We start from the raw sequence: 19,236 nt of genomic DNA on the forward strand, positions 1-19,236 counted from the left end.
TCTGAGCGGTTTACACAAGAAATGAACTATGAAAATATAAATATACTAAAAATACGACTCAAATTAACAACAGAATCAAAGATGGAAGAGAAAAGGAAGAGAAAAATAGACTAGATGATGGCTGTAGGGAGGCCTGCTTGTATATTAATCTGGGTTCAGGGAGGAAAAATCTGATTATTATTTTTTTTTACTATGATCCTCCCAAATCTCCCAGCCTGGCTAAGAGATTTAGGGAGTGGTAGATGAAAGAAAAGAAAAGAAAAGAAAGTAGCAACTGGCTGGATAGTTCAATGAGGACACAGTTAGACTATGAAAATGAATCAGGAAATGGTTCAGGTTCTCTGAAGCCAGTGTACATGTGACTTCATTTTTTAAAAACTCACTTTATTTTGTTTCAAACAGTATAAATAGTACATATAAAAAAGAGGAAAAGGGAAAAAACATATAACAAAAACCAAAGACTAAAAAAGAATACTTGAGATACAGAGTTAACAAGACACCATATTTACTATTATTACATTCTTTTTTATTTTTTGATATGTTTATCATTGGTATATATATCATTACCCATACATAGATCTCAACTTTCTTTATCTCTTTTATGAATCATTTTACATATTCTGTATTTTATGTATTTGCCTGGAGCCACACGTAAAATAACTCCTATTTCTCATTTTATGTCTGTTTTATGTTTTGTTCTAATGCGTCTGAAAGTTTATCTATTTCTACTATGCTCATTATTTTCTACCATCAATTCTTTTGTTGGAATCTCAAAGTTTTTCCAATATTTGGCATAGAGAATTCTGGCTGCCGTTGGTATCATAATTACTAAATAGCTATTTACCTTATCTATAACCTCTAGCGTAATATTAAGTAAAAATAGTTCTGGTTTAAGTGGAATTTCATATTTCATTATTTCTTGTAATATCACCTTTACCATTTTCCAGTATGCTTGTGCTTTTTTTACACATCCACCACATATGATAAAATGAGCCTTCATAGATCTTACTACCCTTTCTACCACCCTTTTGATAAATTCTGGTTCATTTTTGCTAATTTAGTTGGAGTTACATACCATCCATAGATCATTTTATAAACGTATTCACGAAGGCTTTCACGGCCGGGATCTAATGGTTGTTGTGGGTTTTTCGGGCTTCTTGGTCGTGTTCTGAAGGTGGTTCTTCCTAATGTTTCGCCAGTCTCTGTGGCCGGCATCTTCAGTTTGCTGTCCTCTGAAGATGCTGGCCACAGAGACTGGCGAAACGTTAGGAAGAACCACCTTCCGAACACGGCCAAGAAGCCCGAAAAACCCACAACAACCATTTTATAAACATTTTCTTTAAAGTTTATTGATTTAGTAAGTTTTATATTACATTACCATATTGATCCCCATTGTTCTATAGTGATATTACGCCCTGTATTTTGAGCCCACTTTATCATACAGTCTTTAACCGTGTCCTCTTGTGCTTCATACTCTAGTAAAAAGTTTTATATTGTTTTAATATGTCTTTCTTTAGTTTCCAAAAGTATTCTATCAAAAGCTGTTGGATCTAGATAAAATCCCTCTTTCTTGTCTTTTGCAGATCTTGAGTTGAGTTGAGAATGTCTCCACCAGTCCATCTCTATGCTTTGTGTTCCAAGTTCTTCTTTTCTCTTTAATGTCCCATCTTTCTTTATTAAGCTTTTATATCTAACTAGTTTATTTTATTTATTTTATTTTATTTATTATAACAAAGCATTTAAAGGTCCAGTAGTCCCATCCCTCCTCTCATTTTTGTATCTTATAGAGCCTTTCCTTTGATTCTTGGCTTTTTTCCATGCCATATAAATTTAGATATGTCTTGATTGAGTTCAAGTATGTTCTCTTTCAAAATTACTGGGATTGTCTGGGAGAGAAAGATCATTTTAAGTAAAATATTCATTTTAATTGGTGCTATTCTTCCCATCAATGAAAGCTGCAGACTATTCCATTTTACTAGGTCTTTTTAAATGTCTTCAATCAATTTCAAGTAGTTGTCTTTCACTAGAGTGCTTGTCTTTTTTGTTAGTAGAATTCCTAGATATTTTACTTTTTTCTTGAAAGTTTCTTAATTCTAGCAGTTTCTCAGTTTTCTCTCTTTGCGTATTTTTGTCAATATTTTTGTTTTTAAGGTTGTTTATCTTCAATCCTGTCATCATGTCGTAATCCTTTATTACTTCCATTGGTTCTTCTACAATCACCAAAAGATCATCTGCAAATGCTTGAATTTTAAATTCTTCTCTTATTTTAAGCCCCTTGATCTTATCAGTTTTCCTTTCTGGGTTCAGTAATGTTTCCATCACCAATATAAACAGTAATGATGAGAGTGGAAAACCTTGCCTCGTCCCTTTTTTAATTTAAATCTGTCCTAACAGTTCACGATTTATTTTTATTTTTGCTCTTTGTCTCTAATATGTTGTTGTTTAGTCATTAAGTTGTGTCCGACTCTTTGTGACCCCATGGACCAGAGCACGCCAGGCCCTCCTGTCTTCCACTGCCTCTCGGAGTTGTGTCAAATTCATGTTGGTTGCTTCAATGACACTGTCCAGCCATCTCTGTCATCCCCTTCTCCTCTTGCCTTCACACTTTCCCAGCATCAGGATCTTTTCCAAGGAGTCTTCTCTTCTCTGAATTATTCAAGCCCCTTCGCCACAACAAGGCAGCAATCCATGAAGGGGTGTCTCTTATACAGAGAGCTTTAATTGAATCAATAAGTCAGTCCTCTATTTCCATTTTTTCTAGCTGTGTGATCATAAAGCTCCAGTCAATATTGTCAAAGGCTTTTTCGGCATCTATAAAAATATTGCCATTTGTTTATCCGGATCTGCTTCATAATACTCTAAATGTTTTACCACCTTTCTCATATTAGATTTTAATTGCCTTTTTGGTAAAACACCTGCTTGGTCTTGATGGATTACATTTACCAGTACCTTTTTTAAATTCTTATTGCTAATATTGTGGCATATATCATATATATATATTCAGTAATAAAATTGGTCTATAATTTTGGATTTCCACTGAATCCATTCCTTCTTTGGGAACCACTGTAATTATCACTTCTTTTCATGTTTCAGGGATTACCTTCTTTTGTTGTATCTCTGGTTTTTTTAAATGGCATAATCAGAACATCTTCAAATGTTTTATAAAATTGCTGGAAATCCATTGTTTGGAGATTTTCCATTTTTCTGCTTGGTAATTGCTTCAGTAATCTCACTAATTGAAATTTGTTGATTTAACATTTCTTCTTGGGTTTTCGTTAATTTTATTTCATTGTGGTTTTTTAAATAAGTTTTTGGTCCATAGTTGCAATTCCCTTTTCTGTATATAACTGAGAAAGGAAACAAAACCATAAACCCTCAAAAAAATGAACAAAATTGCTGAAAATTTTTATGAGATGCGACTTCATTTTTGAAGTCAGTTCAAACTATGTTGTATATTTATAGAGAAGGCTACATGAGCTTTAAGAATCATTGAATTTGAGGCTTTGTCCTATGCCTGCCTGCTCTTGCACTGGCTGCCTCTCACAGCTACTAGCCACTGCTGCTGTGGTGTTATTTATTTTTTTTTTAAACATCTTGCATTCTGGCATAGCGCTTGCTCAGTGTGAGCAATAGAAAAAAATTAAAACAGATAGGACTGCTAAGTTTCCCCTGCAGCTCAAAACATGCACACAGAGACAGACACACACACACACACACACAAACATGGGGTGGAGAAAGAGAGGGAGCAATGGAGGGGGAGCCAGGGTTGCCAAAAGGGAAATCACACCAGTGAGTGGCAAAGAGAAACTGACCAGAGAAATTGACAAGATTAGTAGCTTCTAGGCTTGTGAAGGAGGACGTGCCTTCCTCCACTCAAAATTTCTCTCTTTGCTGGTTCTCTTTTCAGATCAGACTGGAAGGTTTCCGTGCAACCCAAAACCTGTGATCCTGGCATCCATTACTTGACACAATTTACGCTGTCAGAGAAATTCACGTATCCAAAATGATTCAAAATAAATCAATTTCACAAGTGATTTAAAATAAACAACCCTCTCGTGGCTAAGTAAAATACCATGCTTTCCAATCTAAAAACATACCTCCCAGGCAGAATTTTTTTTTCACACTTCACTTTGCATTGTGTAGTCAGGATTTTAAAAACTGATCTGAAACACGCTAAACCCAATTCAAAGCTAGTTTTTTTTGTCCACATGTAACCAAGCTGTAGAGCCAGAGGTTGGAAGTTCAATTTCCCCACTGTCCATCCTAGACAAACCAGCCAGTGTAGCAAGTTACACAGTCCCAGGGCAATCACAGAAGAAGGGAATTGTACGCTACTTTTGAATACCTAGAAAATCCTGAAAATTGTCACCACAAGTTAGAACTGACTTGAGGGCACACACACACAGACAAATTTCCAAAAAGTATTTTTCTCAAACTCTGGAGTCACTGTAACTATGGGAGTGGTTTTCTGCACCCTTGCACTCAGTGGGATTGGAGGGGGTTGAATGGATAGCAATACACTGAATTGCAGGAAAGGTTGCAGCTCCAGTTGATCAGTAGGTGTCCTTTGATCCTGCTGACACCCACAGTCATCAGGTTCTGTACTTTAAAGAAAAGAAAACACTTGCCTTGGACACTAATTTTGGTCTCAGGCTCTGTGCCAGGAACCATATCACTTAAATCATTGGCTTTGACTTCCTCTCTCTGAATTGTACCTGCGGGGAAAAAAGCAAAGCAAAGTAAAGTGTGCTGTATATATATCACCCCATACCACTCAATGTGCTCTCTGGGCAGTTTGTAATTTAATTATGCAGGCTACACATTGAAAAAAAAGGATAGGAAAAGGGAATAGAAGTACCAATTACTTCCACATTAAAGCCATTTAGAATTGCTTTGTCTTAGAAGAATTTGTAATACAACACTATAACTTTCATGTTGCTGCTAACTCTATTCAAGTTGTTTAGAAGATGGTAAAAAAATTTGATCTGGAGAAAGAATGGGGAATTTTCTCATAAAAACAATTCCTTATAAAAGTACTCCTGCTACTCTAGTAAGTATACACAAATAAGTCCTAGTGTGTGATATGTGCTTAGGATGTGGCTACCTGGAAAATGAAATGGTTCTAACATATTGTAAGTAGTCCAGTTATGTACAGTGGTGCCTCGCTTAATGACGATAATCCGTTCCAGGAAAATCGCCATTAAGCGAAAACATCGTAAAGCGAAAATAAAAACCCCATTGAAACGCATTGAAACCCATTCAATGCATTCCAATGGGGTAAAAATCACCATCCAGCGAAGATCCTCCATACGGTGGCCATTTTCGCTGCCTGTATAGTGAGGAATCCATACCTAAACACAGCGGGGAGCCATTTTAATCACCCGGTGGCCATTTCGAAACCACCGATCAGCTGTTCAAAAAATGTTGTTTTGCGAAGAATTGGTTCCCGAAGCAGGGAACCAATCATCACAAAGGGAAATTTCCCCATGCAGACCATTGTTTTGCGATCGCAAAAAGATTGTCGTTAAGCGAATTCATCATAATGCGGGGCAATCGTAAAGTAAAGTGAGGCACCACTTTATACTTAAGGAGATAAGAGGGAGGGCTTGTAGAGAAAGGGCCTTTACGGCAGCTGCCCCCAGACTACGGAATGCCCTCCCGACTGAGATTCGTCTGGCGCCGACGCTGATGACATTTCGGCGCCAGGTCAAAACCTTCCTGGTTCCAAATGGATTTTAACTGAAATAATATCAGCTGTAGGTCTGATGGCAATTTTTAGAATATATATTTTAATTGCATTTTAATTATTTTGCCCTTTTATTTTGCCTTTTTATTGTATTTTTAAATGCTGTAAGCCACCCAGAGACCTTCGGGTAGTGTGGGCGGCACATAAGTTAAATAAATAAATAAATAAATAAATAAACAAACAAACAAACAAACAAACAAACAAACAAACAAACAAACAAACAAACAAACAAACAAACAAACAAACAAACAAACAAACAAACAAACAAACAAACAAATAGTTCAGCTAGTCAATGTCCAGCCAATCCTGAAATATCTCACATATCTTGAAAACCCTTTTAGGATCTTCATAAATCAGAAGTGATTTGGAAGCACATAACACTACCATGCCAACAAGAAAGCCTTATCTTTATTAGATAAGAGAAAAAAAGTGTTGAACCTCTTGATATATTATTGTTCAGCGGCTTCCCTTTGGAAACTGTCTTTGAAGTTATATTGTTCACGAAAAAATTTTCTTTACACATCTCAAGCTATAAATATTAAACAAGACGCTAGACTAACTCTATGGAGAGTAAAAAATAACACACCTTGCCAAACAGATGGACTCTGAATAGTGTCTCCCACCAGAAAAAATATTCTGGTTGGACAATCTGGAAGTCACTTAATAGATTTTGAAACAAAATAGGAAAATAATCAAGTAAAACAGATCTACTTGAATGCAGGACAAATTTTCTGTGAATGTGGAGAAATTCAATCAATGCAGCATTTATGAGCATGTAGTTTATGCTCCACCATGTATACAAAAGATCTAGTAAATGGCCAAGATAATGCTATTGAAGTAGCCCACTTCTAATCAAAAGCAGTCTAATCATTTTAACATTTTAAATTTCTTTGAATTTTATATTTCAAAAAAATTTATAATTTTAATTTGTGCAACACTCTGATATGAATAAATGAAGGAAGAAAATTCAGGGGTGGCAACCCCGAGGTAAGAAAGAGTGGCTGAAATCTTGTTCCACAGGTATACAAATGATGTAACTTTTAGAGGCAAAATGTCATAAATTAAGAAATCTCCACAGACTGTGTCGGTGGCACAGTGAGTGACACAGCAGATAATGTATGCAGAGAGTTCACTTCCAAAATTTCATTTCCAAAATTTAACATTTTTGTGCAGGTGTGTCAACAGGATTTCAGCCAGTTTCTCCAGAGAATCACAAATGTTCTCCCACTATTTTTGAGTATTACTGCTCATAATGGGCTCTGTGTCTCTTTTTAGTTCTGCATAGAGATTTGGTCCACCTGTTCTTTGTAAAATGTTGTAGGAGATTACTGGAGTTTACTGGCAAAAGATGGCATACACCACCTATAAAGATGAGCAGATGTACATGCCCCTGATATTGGATGATGTGGACTACATTATTAGGTCCTTTAATAGTGTTTCCTGCACACAGGGGACAAAGTTTTTGAGTCCACATCCAAGTATAGGCCTCCCCACCCAAAGAAGCCAGGGAACTATCACTCTTCAGAATGACTGCCAGTGATCCATTTGATTGGTTTTGACTGGAAAATGTAGTTTACAACCAGCAGCATTTTCTTGTTATCTCTTCTGGCTGTACAGACAGCCAACACCACCCCAAAAAGAATACTCACCAGCAAGTACACACCTTGCAAGAGAGATACAGGCACATGAGCCAGATCTTATCTGGAGAAGAGCCCCGCTGTGCATAAAAGCTTATGCCAAATAAAACTTGCTAGTCTTTAAGGTACTATAGAATTCTGTGCTGCTTTTGCTGCAACGGACCAACATAGCTGTTCCTCAGGAAGCAGAAAAAGGAAGCACAGAAGAAAAAAGAAAAAAAATGTCACTTACCATTTCCTTGTGTAGCTGGATCCAGTTCAATGACAGTCGTAAGCTTCTTCTGAATTCCTTCAGGCTGGTAAAATAATAAAGTACAAGAATTATCCATTTCACTGTGTATATTATTATTATTATATATATATACACACACACACACACACACGCTATATATATACACACCATATATATACACTAGATAGATAGATAGATAGATAGATAGATATAGTGTGTATATATAATGTGTATGTATATATATATACACACACTATATATATAGTGTGTATATATATTAAAAAAAGGAGACAGAAAAGAGCAACTCAGAATGACATTGGGTCCACTTTCTGGCACAAATGCAATGTGCTTCAGTAATGTATTCATGCCTGAAGCTGAAGAAGGTTTAGCTTATATGCACCCATTAACAGGATTGTTGTCTAGGTCTGGATGCAGCCTCCATTGTTTCACGTTTCCTCAAAGGGCCTGCCTTGTTACATACCACAACCTTCAGCTTCTTCTTCACACCATCAGACACCATCACACCCCAGACAGCTGCTTTGACCTCCATGTCGTGGATCCCTAATTCCAGTGGGACAATCACAAATGACACCGCCCGGGACGACTGTCTTCCAATTCTAAACTCTTGTCGGTAGCGTTGCTTGGCAGAGGAAGCGCTGCAGAAAGCAGGGTTATGCATCAGCTCCACCCGCACCTGAGGAGAAAAGTGCAAAGGAGGTGATCAGGAACACTGTCTTGCCAATGTGAAAAACTGTGATCAAGGGTGAATGGAGGTCCTTTCTATGGGGCAGGAAGAAGGGGGGGCAGTCTTATTTTTGTTACCAAAAGGAAGAACAAAGACACACAATACACTCCTGAATGTCTTGTAAGAGCTTAGAAGAAAGCTGTGGCAATAGCTGAATATATCTATGTAGACACGAGGATCTTTCTTTTAAAAGAAACTATCTGATGTGACTTAATTTTTGATTGTGTTGTGTATTATTTCCTTGCAGTATCATGCCAGAACAATAAAGGAAAATAGCCTCTGGTCCCCTCGAGCAACCAATTCATATGCAACCCTTTGAAAATATATTTCATAAGACAAAAGACAAACGGAAAGGCATGTCCCTTGTCGTAAGTGATATGAGGATAACACAATATCTGAAAAAGTCCTGTCAAAATACATATAATTGACATATATGATTAATCACGAATACTATAACAACATTACATAAAACTGAATGTTTCTAAGACATGTCCCTATGTGCTCTCAGATAATGGTTTCCCAGAATCCAGTGAAATCCCTAGCATTTCAATATTTCCTCAATTCCAATTATGGACCCCAATCAGAACCTCCAAGCTTACCCTGATATCCTGCGCTGCATAGTTGTAGAGAACAGCCCGAATTTCTACCTGCTCATTTCTCACTACCGAGTAAGGCACCCGCAGATCAATAAAGAATTTCGTCATTACTGTTATTTCATATGGGTCAGCCACACAGATACCTGCCAGGGAGATGAATAGGAAAGAAAGCTGGCTCAGAATCCACAACATATTACATCAGACTTTCTTCCTTAGAAAATCTCTTCAGTATGAAAATCTCTTCAGGATGGCAGACTGCACTACATTTTTTCTTTTCTTCTTTTTATTTAAAAATTACAATACAAAACAACAACAAAACCAACCAAATATGTAACAAACAAAACTATACAGTATATAAAAGTTATTCACTAACAATGTAACCTACGTAACAAACATAAGAGGAAAAGGAGTCCAAGAGGGTTGGGAGTTCCTAAAAAAGGAAATTCTAGAGGCACAACTACAAACAATTCAAAAAAGAAAAAAAAGATAAAAGACAGCAAATAAAAAACAATATAGCTTCACAAAAAGCTCAGAAAGGAGTTGAAAAATGGAAGGAAGGCCAGACTACAAAGGAAAGGTACAGACAAGCAGGAACAGCATTAAGAGGATAAAGCTGAGAATAAGCTGAGGTTAGCAAGAGATGCTAAAAGCAATGAAAAAAACATTCTTCAGGTACATACATAGCAAATGACAGAGAAAAGAAACAGTGGCTCAACTATTTAATGGGGATGGGAAAATAAAAACAGATGTAGAAAGGGCAGAAGTGCTCAGTTCCTACTTCAGCTTGATCTTCTTTCAAAAGACAGCCTAGCTTCTCCAGGCAAATGTGAAGTACAAAGGGATAGGAAAGGATTACTGCTTGAGATTGATAAACAAATCAGAAAGAAGTACCTTAGTACTTTAAATGAGTTTAAATCCCCAGGCTGGATTAACGGCATCCAAGGATATTTGAAGGAAATGACAGAAGACATAACAAAGCCACTATTATTTTCTTGAAATCATGTAGGATGGATGAAGTACCAGATGACTTGAGGAGAGCTAAGATTGTCCCTATCTTCAAACAGAGCAAAAAAGGAGGAATCTGGGAACTACAGACTAGTCAGCCTCACATCAATCCCAGGAAAAAATTTGGAGCAGATTATAAAGCAGTAGCTTTGCAACCACTTTGAAAACAATGTAGTAATAACTAGAAGCCTTTAAGGATTTGTCAAGAACAAATCCTGCCTGATAACCTGGTCTCATTTTTTGATTGGGTAACTTGCCTGGTAGACAGTGGGAATGCTATAGATGTAACATATCTTGATTTCAGGAAAGCCTTTGACAAAGTGCATCATGATATCTTGATTAGCAAGCTAACTAGGTGTGTTCTGGAACAACTGTTGGGTGGATTCACAATTGGTTACAGAATCATATTTAGAGAGTGCTTATCCATGGCTCCTTCTCAAACAGGGAGAAGGTAAGAAGTGGGTTACCACAAAGTTCAGTCCTGGTTCCAGTGCTCTTCAACATTTTTATTAATGACTTGGATGAGGATGTGCAGGGAATATTGATCAGATCAGTAGATTATATAAAATTGGGTGAAATAGCCAATACCTCAGAAAACAGGAACAAAATTCATAAAGATCTTGATAGGCTTGAGCACTGGATTGAAAAAAAAACAGATTGAAATTTAACAGGGATAAGTGCAAAGTTCTACATCGGGGGAATGCACATTTACAGGATGGAGGATACTTGGCTCAGTTAATACTATGAGTGAGAAGAATCTTGGAATTGTTGTAGATCAAAAGCTGAATATGAACCAACAGTGCAATGTGGCTGAAAAAAAAGGCAAATGATATTTTAGGCTGCATTAACAGAAGTATAGTCATATCTCATGAGGTAGTAGTTTCCTTCTATTCAGCACTGGTTAGGCCTCATCTTGAGTAATATGTCCAGTTCTGGACACTGCACTTAAAGAAATATGCCAAGAAACTGGAACAAATTCAGAGGAGAGCAAAAAGGATCAGGGTACTAGAAACCAAGTCCTATGAGGAAAGACCAAAAGAGCTGGGCATGTTTAGCCTTGAGGAAAAAAAAGACTGAGAGGAGATATGATGGCATTTTTCAAATACAGTACTACTTGAAAAGTAGTCAGAGGAGGGGCAGAATCTGTTCTCTACCACCCTACAGTGTAGGACATGTAATAATGAACTTAAGCAATAGGAAGCCAGATTTCCACTGAATATCAGGAAAATCATCCTAACTATTAAGGCAGTATGACAGTGGAACCAATTATCTTGGGAAGTAGTGAGTGCTCCAGTGCTGGAGGCATTCAAAAGAAAATTGGACAACTAATTGTCAGATTTGCTTTGATTTAGATTCCTGCATTGAGCTGGGAGTTGGACTTGATGGCCTTATAGGCCCCTTCCAACTTATTCTGTCATTCTATAACATAATGTGCTCTCCACCACCATCATGACCATCAATATAGTCAATTTTCTACCATGTATAGAGTCCCTTACTCATCCAGAACTGTACTGATTTTTGAGATGATGCATAACTTTTCCCCTTTATTAGTACATAATCTATCTATTAAATTCTCCCCAAATATCTATAAAAATATTCTCATTTAACAGATCTTTTTTAACTTTAATATTACATATCAATTTATCATTAAGTGCTATGTTTCAAATTTCTTTATACCATTAATTTAATTGAATACCATGTTTTACTTTCCAGTGCTTTACTATTAATCATATTACTGTTAATAAATTCATTATTAATTCCTTTGTAATCTATTTCCATTGTTCCTTATCAAATGTCAACAAAAATGCAATTTCAAGATGTATCTCTTTAACTTTATTTTATTTTCTTCAAAACTAAACGCCAAAACTTTGATATATTTTCACAATGTCACCACATATGAAAATAAGCACCAACTTTCTGACAGCCTCTCCATCACATCTTAGATAACTTATCATCAATTTGATTCAACTTAATTGGAGTTAAATACCATTTTTAAATTAGCTTATAATGATTTTTCCTTATCTGTAGACAAAGACTTCTATATTCTGATATTCCATATACTGTATTTTTCTACACCTCAGTACTTGCAATGGCATCCTTCAGTCTCAAGAGACTATGGTAACATGTTCTGAATAGAGGTCTTGGAACAGTGTCTAGTGTGGCTGAGAAGGCCAATTTGAAAGTGACAATCCCTTTCACACTGAAGACAAATGCAATCTGTCCCCCGTCCAGCTCCCTGATTTTGCTGGGTTTGGGACTGCCTCTTTTCTTGGCCTGCTGAACAAATGCATCTTCAAAACGGGAGAGGCCATGCTGCACCGCCTGCCTCCAGGCAGAATGCCCACATGTCAAGGTTTCCCATCTGTTGAGGTCCATTCCTAAGGCCTACAGATCCACTTACAAATATCCTTGTATCGCAGCTGTGGTCTCCCGCTGAGGCGCTTTCCCTGCACTACTTCTCCATACAGGAAATCTTTTGGAATCCGACCATCAGCCATTCTCACGACATGCCCAAGCCAACATAGACATCGCCGTTTCAGTAATGTATACATGCTAAACATTCCAGCTTGTTCTAGGACTACTATGTTTGGAACTTTGTCCAGCCAGGTGATACCAAAAATGTGTTTGAGACGATGTCTATGGAATGTGTTCAACTTTTTCTCCTGCCGTGCACAAAGGGTCCAGAAATCTCTGCAGTGTAGGCATGTACTCAGGACATAGGCTCTATAGAAAGGGCTTGAAAAATGCACTCGAAAAATGTTGCTTAACAAGTCACAGCTCCCTTCCTGCCTGTCTCCTTCCCCTCCCCCTGTCTCTCTCTAATCCTGCAGTCCTCCCCTCCCCACTCCCATTGCAAAAGGAAAACGGCTCTCTTCTCGTGAGAAGAGAGTTCGAGTGGTACATAGAGATATAGCTCTGCAGGAGAATGTAGAGTAGTCATGCTGGAGAATATGGAGATTCCCTGCTCCCAATTTCAAACGAACGAGGACACATCTTAGGGTAGAATGGAACCGTGGCTCCTTAAGAGGCTGGGCGCTTTTGCTTTCAGTTTTATTTTTGCTGGAGACATTCAAAAGAAAGGCATTCAAAATACAAATTGACCCCGCAGGCACGCAGGTAATAAAGCAACCCAAGTCTGAGGGTATAAATCAGTTACTTCCAATCCCAATAAATTGCAAGGCTATAGTCCGGTCATGCTGACTGCTGAAATTTTTGACTGACTGGTGAGACATTCTAAAATTTTTCTAGCACTCTCTATAGACCTGGATCTTGGTATATGCTGTCAACTTCTTATTAAGCCATAGTCTCTTTGTGATGGTAGCTGCTTTGCCAATGTGTTTATTCAGCTCGACATCTGGAGAGTGTGTGTCAGAGATTGTGGAGCCAAGGTACATGAAATAATGAATAACCTCCAATTATTGTTTAGAGATGGTAATAGAGGGAGGTGAGTCCATGCCCTGGCCCATGATGTGTGTTTTCTTCAGGCTGATTGTTAGTCCAAAATCTTGGCAGGCCTTGCTAAAGCGATTCATAAGTTGTTGGAGTTCTTCAGCAGAATGGGCAACAATAGCTGTAGCATAGGCAAAGAGGAAGTCCCGCAGGCATTTGGTCTTTGCTGTCAATCTAGAGAGATTAAAGAGCTTTCCATCTGATCTAGTCCGGAGACAGACGCCTTCTGTTGCAGTCCCAAAGGCGTGCTTCAGTATGACAGCAAAAAAGATCCCAAACAGGGTCAGTGCGAGGACACAGCCCTGTTTCACTCCGCTTTGGATGTCAAAGGGATCTGATGTTGAGCCATCCAAAACTACAGTGCCCTTCATTTCCTCATGAAAGGACCTGATGATGTTAAGGAGTCGAGGTGGACATCCAATCTTGGGAAGTATTTTAAAAAGCCATCCCTGCTAACCAAATCAAAGGCCTTGTGAGATTTATGAAGGCCACAAAGAGTGGCTGTTGTTGTTCCCTATATTTCTCCTGCAACTGTCTGAGGGAAAATATCATGTCAATGGTTGATCTATTAGCTCAAAATGCACTGTGATTCTGAATAGACTCTGTCTGCAAGCACCTGGAGTCTCTTCAGCACAACACAGGCAAGCAGCTTCCCTACAATGCTGAGAAGAGAGATACCACAGTAGTTATTGCAGTCGCCCCTGTCGCCTTTGTTCTTGTACAATGTGACGATGTTTGGATTCTTCATGTCCTGTGGTACTCCACCTTCCCTCCAGCAAAGACAAAAGATTTTGTACCTCAGTACTTATTTCCTCCCCCCAAATCATATTCCCATTTTGACATAAGTTCTTGTTGATCCTCAGTTTCTAATATTATATGAATGCTATATAGTATCCTTTTCATTATCTTATATTCATTTGTAGCTTCCTTCTGCAATATTAAGTCTTCAAACTTTGTTAGCACTCTAAAATTGCCATATCTTTTAACGTAATGTTGAGACCACTGCTCTAACTGAATAAGTATAAACCAATATATTATCTCCATAGTTAGCATGTCTTTAATTTATTCCCCATCTTTTCTAACCAATCTTTTATCCTAACAACTTGTTTCATCCTCAGTACTGCCTCTAAATTCCACTTCGGGTTTTCTGGAAATTCTTTCAGTTCTACCAATAAAACTGTAATAAGGAAATTAATGAAATAATTATATTACTAGTTCCAAATTAATAGCATATTTTTAAAAGGGGTTGTCAATTTTCTTTAACATACTTTTATTATATTGTCTAAATAGAATACTCTCAGGGTACCCACTAAGTTCCTGTAATTCCATAACTAACCATATTAAAATATTAGACTGGGATAATACATCAACAATATGTCTTATTTAATTAAATGTATAGTAAAATTTAATAATAGGAAGACCTATCTCTCCCATTTCTTGAGATTTATAGCACCTCTTTTTATCCTTGGTCTTTTAACAATTATATTTTGCCACTCTTTCAATTTTTCCTCAGTTATCTTTATCAGTAATATCCTAAATATGAAATTAATCTTAAGTAAAATCTTTATTTTACACCTGCTATCCTACCAAAGCATGAAAACCCAATATTACTGTCATTGTTTAATTTGTTATTATTTGTTCTTTCAACTTACTAAAATTTATGCCTTTCAGATATTCTAGAAATTTTAGAATAGTTATATCTAAATATTAACTTTTTGGATATTTAACTCAAATTTCCTTCTAATTAGCTCTTCTTCTTTAGCATAATTAAACATAATCTCTGATTTATTCCAATTTATCTAAAACCTTGTTATCTCTCCAAATTCTTTCAAATATGATTTTATATTATCCATAACCATCAATGGATTTTCTATTGCTAATAAAGTATCATCAAGAAATAATCTTTACTCTATTTTTACAACCTATACCACAAAGTATGTCATCTATTCTAATAGCATTCACAAATAATTCTACAACTAAAGTAAGAACCGGGGGAAGGAGATATCCTCGTCTTTTACCATGGCCTAGGGATATCTGCTCTGTCATTCTATTATTTTATGAAAATAAATGTTGCAATGTTCTCTGAATATAGCTGATTTATCATATATTTAAATCTCTCCTCGAAAGCTAATTTATTTATTGTCATTTTTATGTCAGCCTTTCCACACAACCAAAAGCCTTAATTTTATTTTATTTTATTTTTATTTTTACCCCACCCCTCTAGACAACGTCTACTTGGGGTGGCTAAAATATCTAATGAAATTATTTCCACCATCACCTTTTGTTTATTTATACATTTATTACATTTAAAGCTCTCTTCGTCAAATCTGCCATTTGTCTGCAGTCATCATTACCTCTACAGTTCAATCTCCTGAGTCCCCAGGGATTTTTTACCTTTTGTTTCAGAAATGCTCACAGCCAGCACCTCCCAGGTTGTGATAGAATCTTGCAGGTAAAAAGACACGATTTTGGATGAGATCCTAAGTACAAAGAGAAAGGTATCATATCACACAGGGGAAGCCTCTTTACAGTACAAGGTTTAAGATGGGAACTAGATTTAATTACTGTACGTTCATGATACTGCTGCTCGATATGTAATTACTGTATCTTTTCATAACTCGTACAATAACTCTCCATGTCCTGATGCTGCATCTTTGTACACTACTTCTTCCTGCCAGAGGCAGCCAAATTCCTGGCTGGGAGCCAAACTAGATGAGATAGCAGCTTGACAAAGAGAAGCAGAGGACATTTAATTCTCCACCATGACATTCTCCAGCTCTGAAAGTCGCAAAGTAGCTTGCTTTTGTTGGGTGACTGGTTGTTCAGCAGTAAATGAAGCACTTTGTTTGCATGTTGGTTGCAAGAGCAGTTTATCACCTTCTAAATGATGTTGAAAAGACCATCCTCTGCTCATATTGTGCATGTGTGTGTCTGGAGTTCACAACAGGCCAGTGAAGCAAAGGAGGGCAAGTTTTTTTTTAAATCTCCAGTGCCCAGCCAAGGCCAAGGGGCAAAAGCAAAGAGCAGCATCACATCCCCAGCTCACAACTTCCTGTCTCCCTTGCCATTTTCCTTTTCTTCGTACAGAAGAAGAGGAGGAGTAGACAGCTGGTGCATTATAACTGAGCAAATGCTTTTCATTCCCCATGGAACATGAAAAGAGAACCTTTGTCCCCACTCAGTATCTCTCCATTTCCTTTGCTCGAGGATGATCTGGGACGGGTAACCCTAGAGCAAAGACTCCCTCAGACCACAGAACAAGACCGAATCCACATTCCTGTGTGTTCTGTGGGACAGCCAAGTTTTCTTTAAGACTGTAAAGCAGGGCAGTGTAGAGAACAGATGGCAGAAGGCTTATACCCTTGATTATCTGGCTTCTCCGTCAGCACTTTCGTTTCCCACAGCCAGCTCTCTGGAAACTCAGTCCTGGAGGCAATGTCTTCATCGGATAAGAATCCATCCTCAGAGGCACCTGGGGAAATAGAAGACAGACTAAGCTGGAAATTAATGTATTACTGTGATGTATCCTGAGAAGAAATTAGGAAAATGACCCAAAGCTCACCTCCTGTGATGTTCCTCCTTATGGGAAGAACAAATGCACTAAGATTAATAATGATCATGCATTCCAAACAGTTTTAAGAAGAAAACAAACAAGCAAACAGAGATCTACTTGCTTCTGGCCAATTCCAGTTCAGCCTCTCGTTGATTCGCATCCCGTATGCCTTTGATGTAGCGGCAACATTCAAGGAAGGCAGCCCGGCACTCATTCTGATCCTCAATGTATTCTGCACGCTTCTCGCAGGTGTGCCCCATGGGATTCTCATACATACCATCCTCACAGCATTTTCTTAGCCTCCGATCCTGATACTGAGCCACTGAAAAATGCAAGTTGTTTAAAACTTCAGAAAGCATTTGTCCTCTAAATTACTGTAGTCTTGCATATTGCTCATATAGCAGGAGACAGAAGAGAATTTATATACAGATAAACGCTTCTCTGAATGAAATATTGGCTAGCCTCTGTCGTGGACAGCTTCAAAGAATGTACAAACATGCTTTGATGACTTCTTAGTTTTTCCATGCATTGCCACTTTTATTATTGTTAAAAGTGCATTATGTCAGAAACCCATTTGCTGTAGATTATATGCTTTGACAATCAATTAGTCAGTCATAGCTACCTCTGCATTCATCACCAGTGCTAACTAGGGCTCATGGACGATGTAGTCCTTAGAAGGTGACACTTTCCACCCAAGTCCCAGCAGGACTGATCTTGATTTCCTGGCCCTCTGCTCCCAGGAGAATATTATAAGCAGGTTAACGCTCTTCTCCACCATTTCCCTGTTTCCTTCAACCGACACCCTCAAATATTCTTAACTCAAGGGCCCTCAATGGTCTGGAGGTCTGGAAGTCACAGAGCATATTGCTGGTTTAGCCATTTAGGGATTAAAACATGCTTCTTTTAATGTACAAACTGATGCATGCTTTGCATGCATACCTAGGGAGTCCCATGAGAAGTGGAAGCTTCCTCCCTCTGCTAGTTGCTCACTTTGTTTCCAGACTGATAGGCAGTGGACCACTAAAGTTGAATTCTAGAAGCAGGAAGGGTACTGAGGCAGGCCAGTGGTCCACATCAGCCCAGCATTCCCTTTCTGGCTGGCAGATACTCCGAGCTCTTAGGGAGAGGTCTTTCCCAGCAGTGCTTTTCATCTCCTATTAAAGGTTAGATCCAAGATGTTCTGTGTCCAAAAAGCATATGCTCAACTTTTTGAAACCTTGTGTGTTTCCGTGCTAAAATGAGTATGGAACGGTGTCAGATTCCATGTAGGAATATCTTAAGTGCCCTCACAGGGCTCCGGATTTACAGACTCTCTTCGAGAGACTTATAGATTTGTGTTCTATACACATGTGACAAGGTCACAAAAGATTTTGTACCTTGCTATATTTATTTATTTATTCAATCCTTCCTTCCTGGATACCCTTTAATATTGTTTCTCAAAAGTTAAAAAATAAATCCTTTTCTTCTTTAAAATATTTATTTGGCAAGCAAGCAATTATGTTAAAAACAAGTATTGCAGTGGATAATATTAACAACTATAGACTCATTGCTGATGTTCCATTCCTAAGCAAGCTAGTGGAGAGGGCAGTGGCCGATCAGCTACAGGCACCCCTGGAGGAGACTGATGCCCATGACCCATTCTAGTCTGAGTTCAAGCTATGTCATGGCATGGAAATGGCATTGGTTGCCCTACACGATGACCTTTTGAGGGAGACTGACAGGGGCAAAATGTTCCATTGGTCCTCCTTGACCTTTCAGCAGCCTTTGATGGTATCCTCCTGAGGAGGCTCCCTGGGTTGGGGATCAGTGGCCTGGTTTTGTCCTGGTTCCATTCCTGCCTGGAGGACCATCCTCAGAGAGTGCAGCTCAGTAAGATGATGTCCACCCTTTAGACAACTGTCCAGACCATCTGTGGAGTCCCTCAGGGGTCTGTCATCTCCCCATTGCTGTTTAATATGTATAGGAGGCCCTAGGGGGGAAGTCATCAGGAATTCTGGAGCTTTGTGTCACCAATATGTGGATGACACCCAGCTCTGTGTCTCCTTCCATCCTTCTGCAGTGGATGCCATCCTGTCCCTTGAGCACTGCCTGGATGTTGTGCTGGGATGGAGGAAGGCTAAAAGGCTGAGGCTGCACCCAGACAAGATGGATATCCTGCGATTGGGCGCTCCTAGTATCTGTGGGTTAGGGGCCTCCCTTTCATTTGGTTATCTCTGTGAAGGATGAGGTTCACAGTCCAAGTGTTCCCCTAGACTCTGCGCTATCAATGGAA

The 19,236-nt window shown here is 38.3% G+C and overlaps 1 protein-coding gene across 1 annotated transcript in view; it reads right to left on the reverse strand.

Moving 5' to 3' along the window:
• The window catches only part of LOC110070845 (A.superbus venom factor 1), a 106,088-nt gene that overhangs the window by 53,152 nt on the left and 33,700 nt on the right, over positions 1-19,236 (reverse strand). The window contains exons 17-23 of the mRNA XM_072991546.2: positions 17,086-17,286; positions 16,772-16,883; positions 15,806-15,891; positions 8,960-9,099; positions 8,097-8,309; positions 7,616-7,679; positions 4,629-4,715 (exon numbers count right to left, since the gene is read on the reverse strand). Coding sequence (XP_072847647.2) covers positions 4,629-4,715; positions 7,616-7,679; positions 8,097-8,309; positions 8,960-9,099; positions 15,806-15,891; positions 16,772-16,883; positions 17,086-17,286 — 903 coding nt within the window. The remainder of the gene's footprint in view (positions 1-4,628; positions 4,716-7,615; positions 7,680-8,096; positions 8,310-8,959; positions 9,100-15,805; positions 15,892-16,771; positions 16,884-17,085; positions 17,287-19,236) is intronic.

This window comes from Pogona vitticeps, chromosome 2 (assembly GCF_051106095.1).
Source record: "Pogona vitticeps strain Pit_001003342236 chromosome 2, PviZW2.1, whole genome shotgun sequence".
In the NCBI taxonomy this organism is placed as follows: domain Eukaryota; kingdom Metazoa; phylum Chordata; class Lepidosauria; order Squamata; family Agamidae; genus Pogona; species Pogona vitticeps.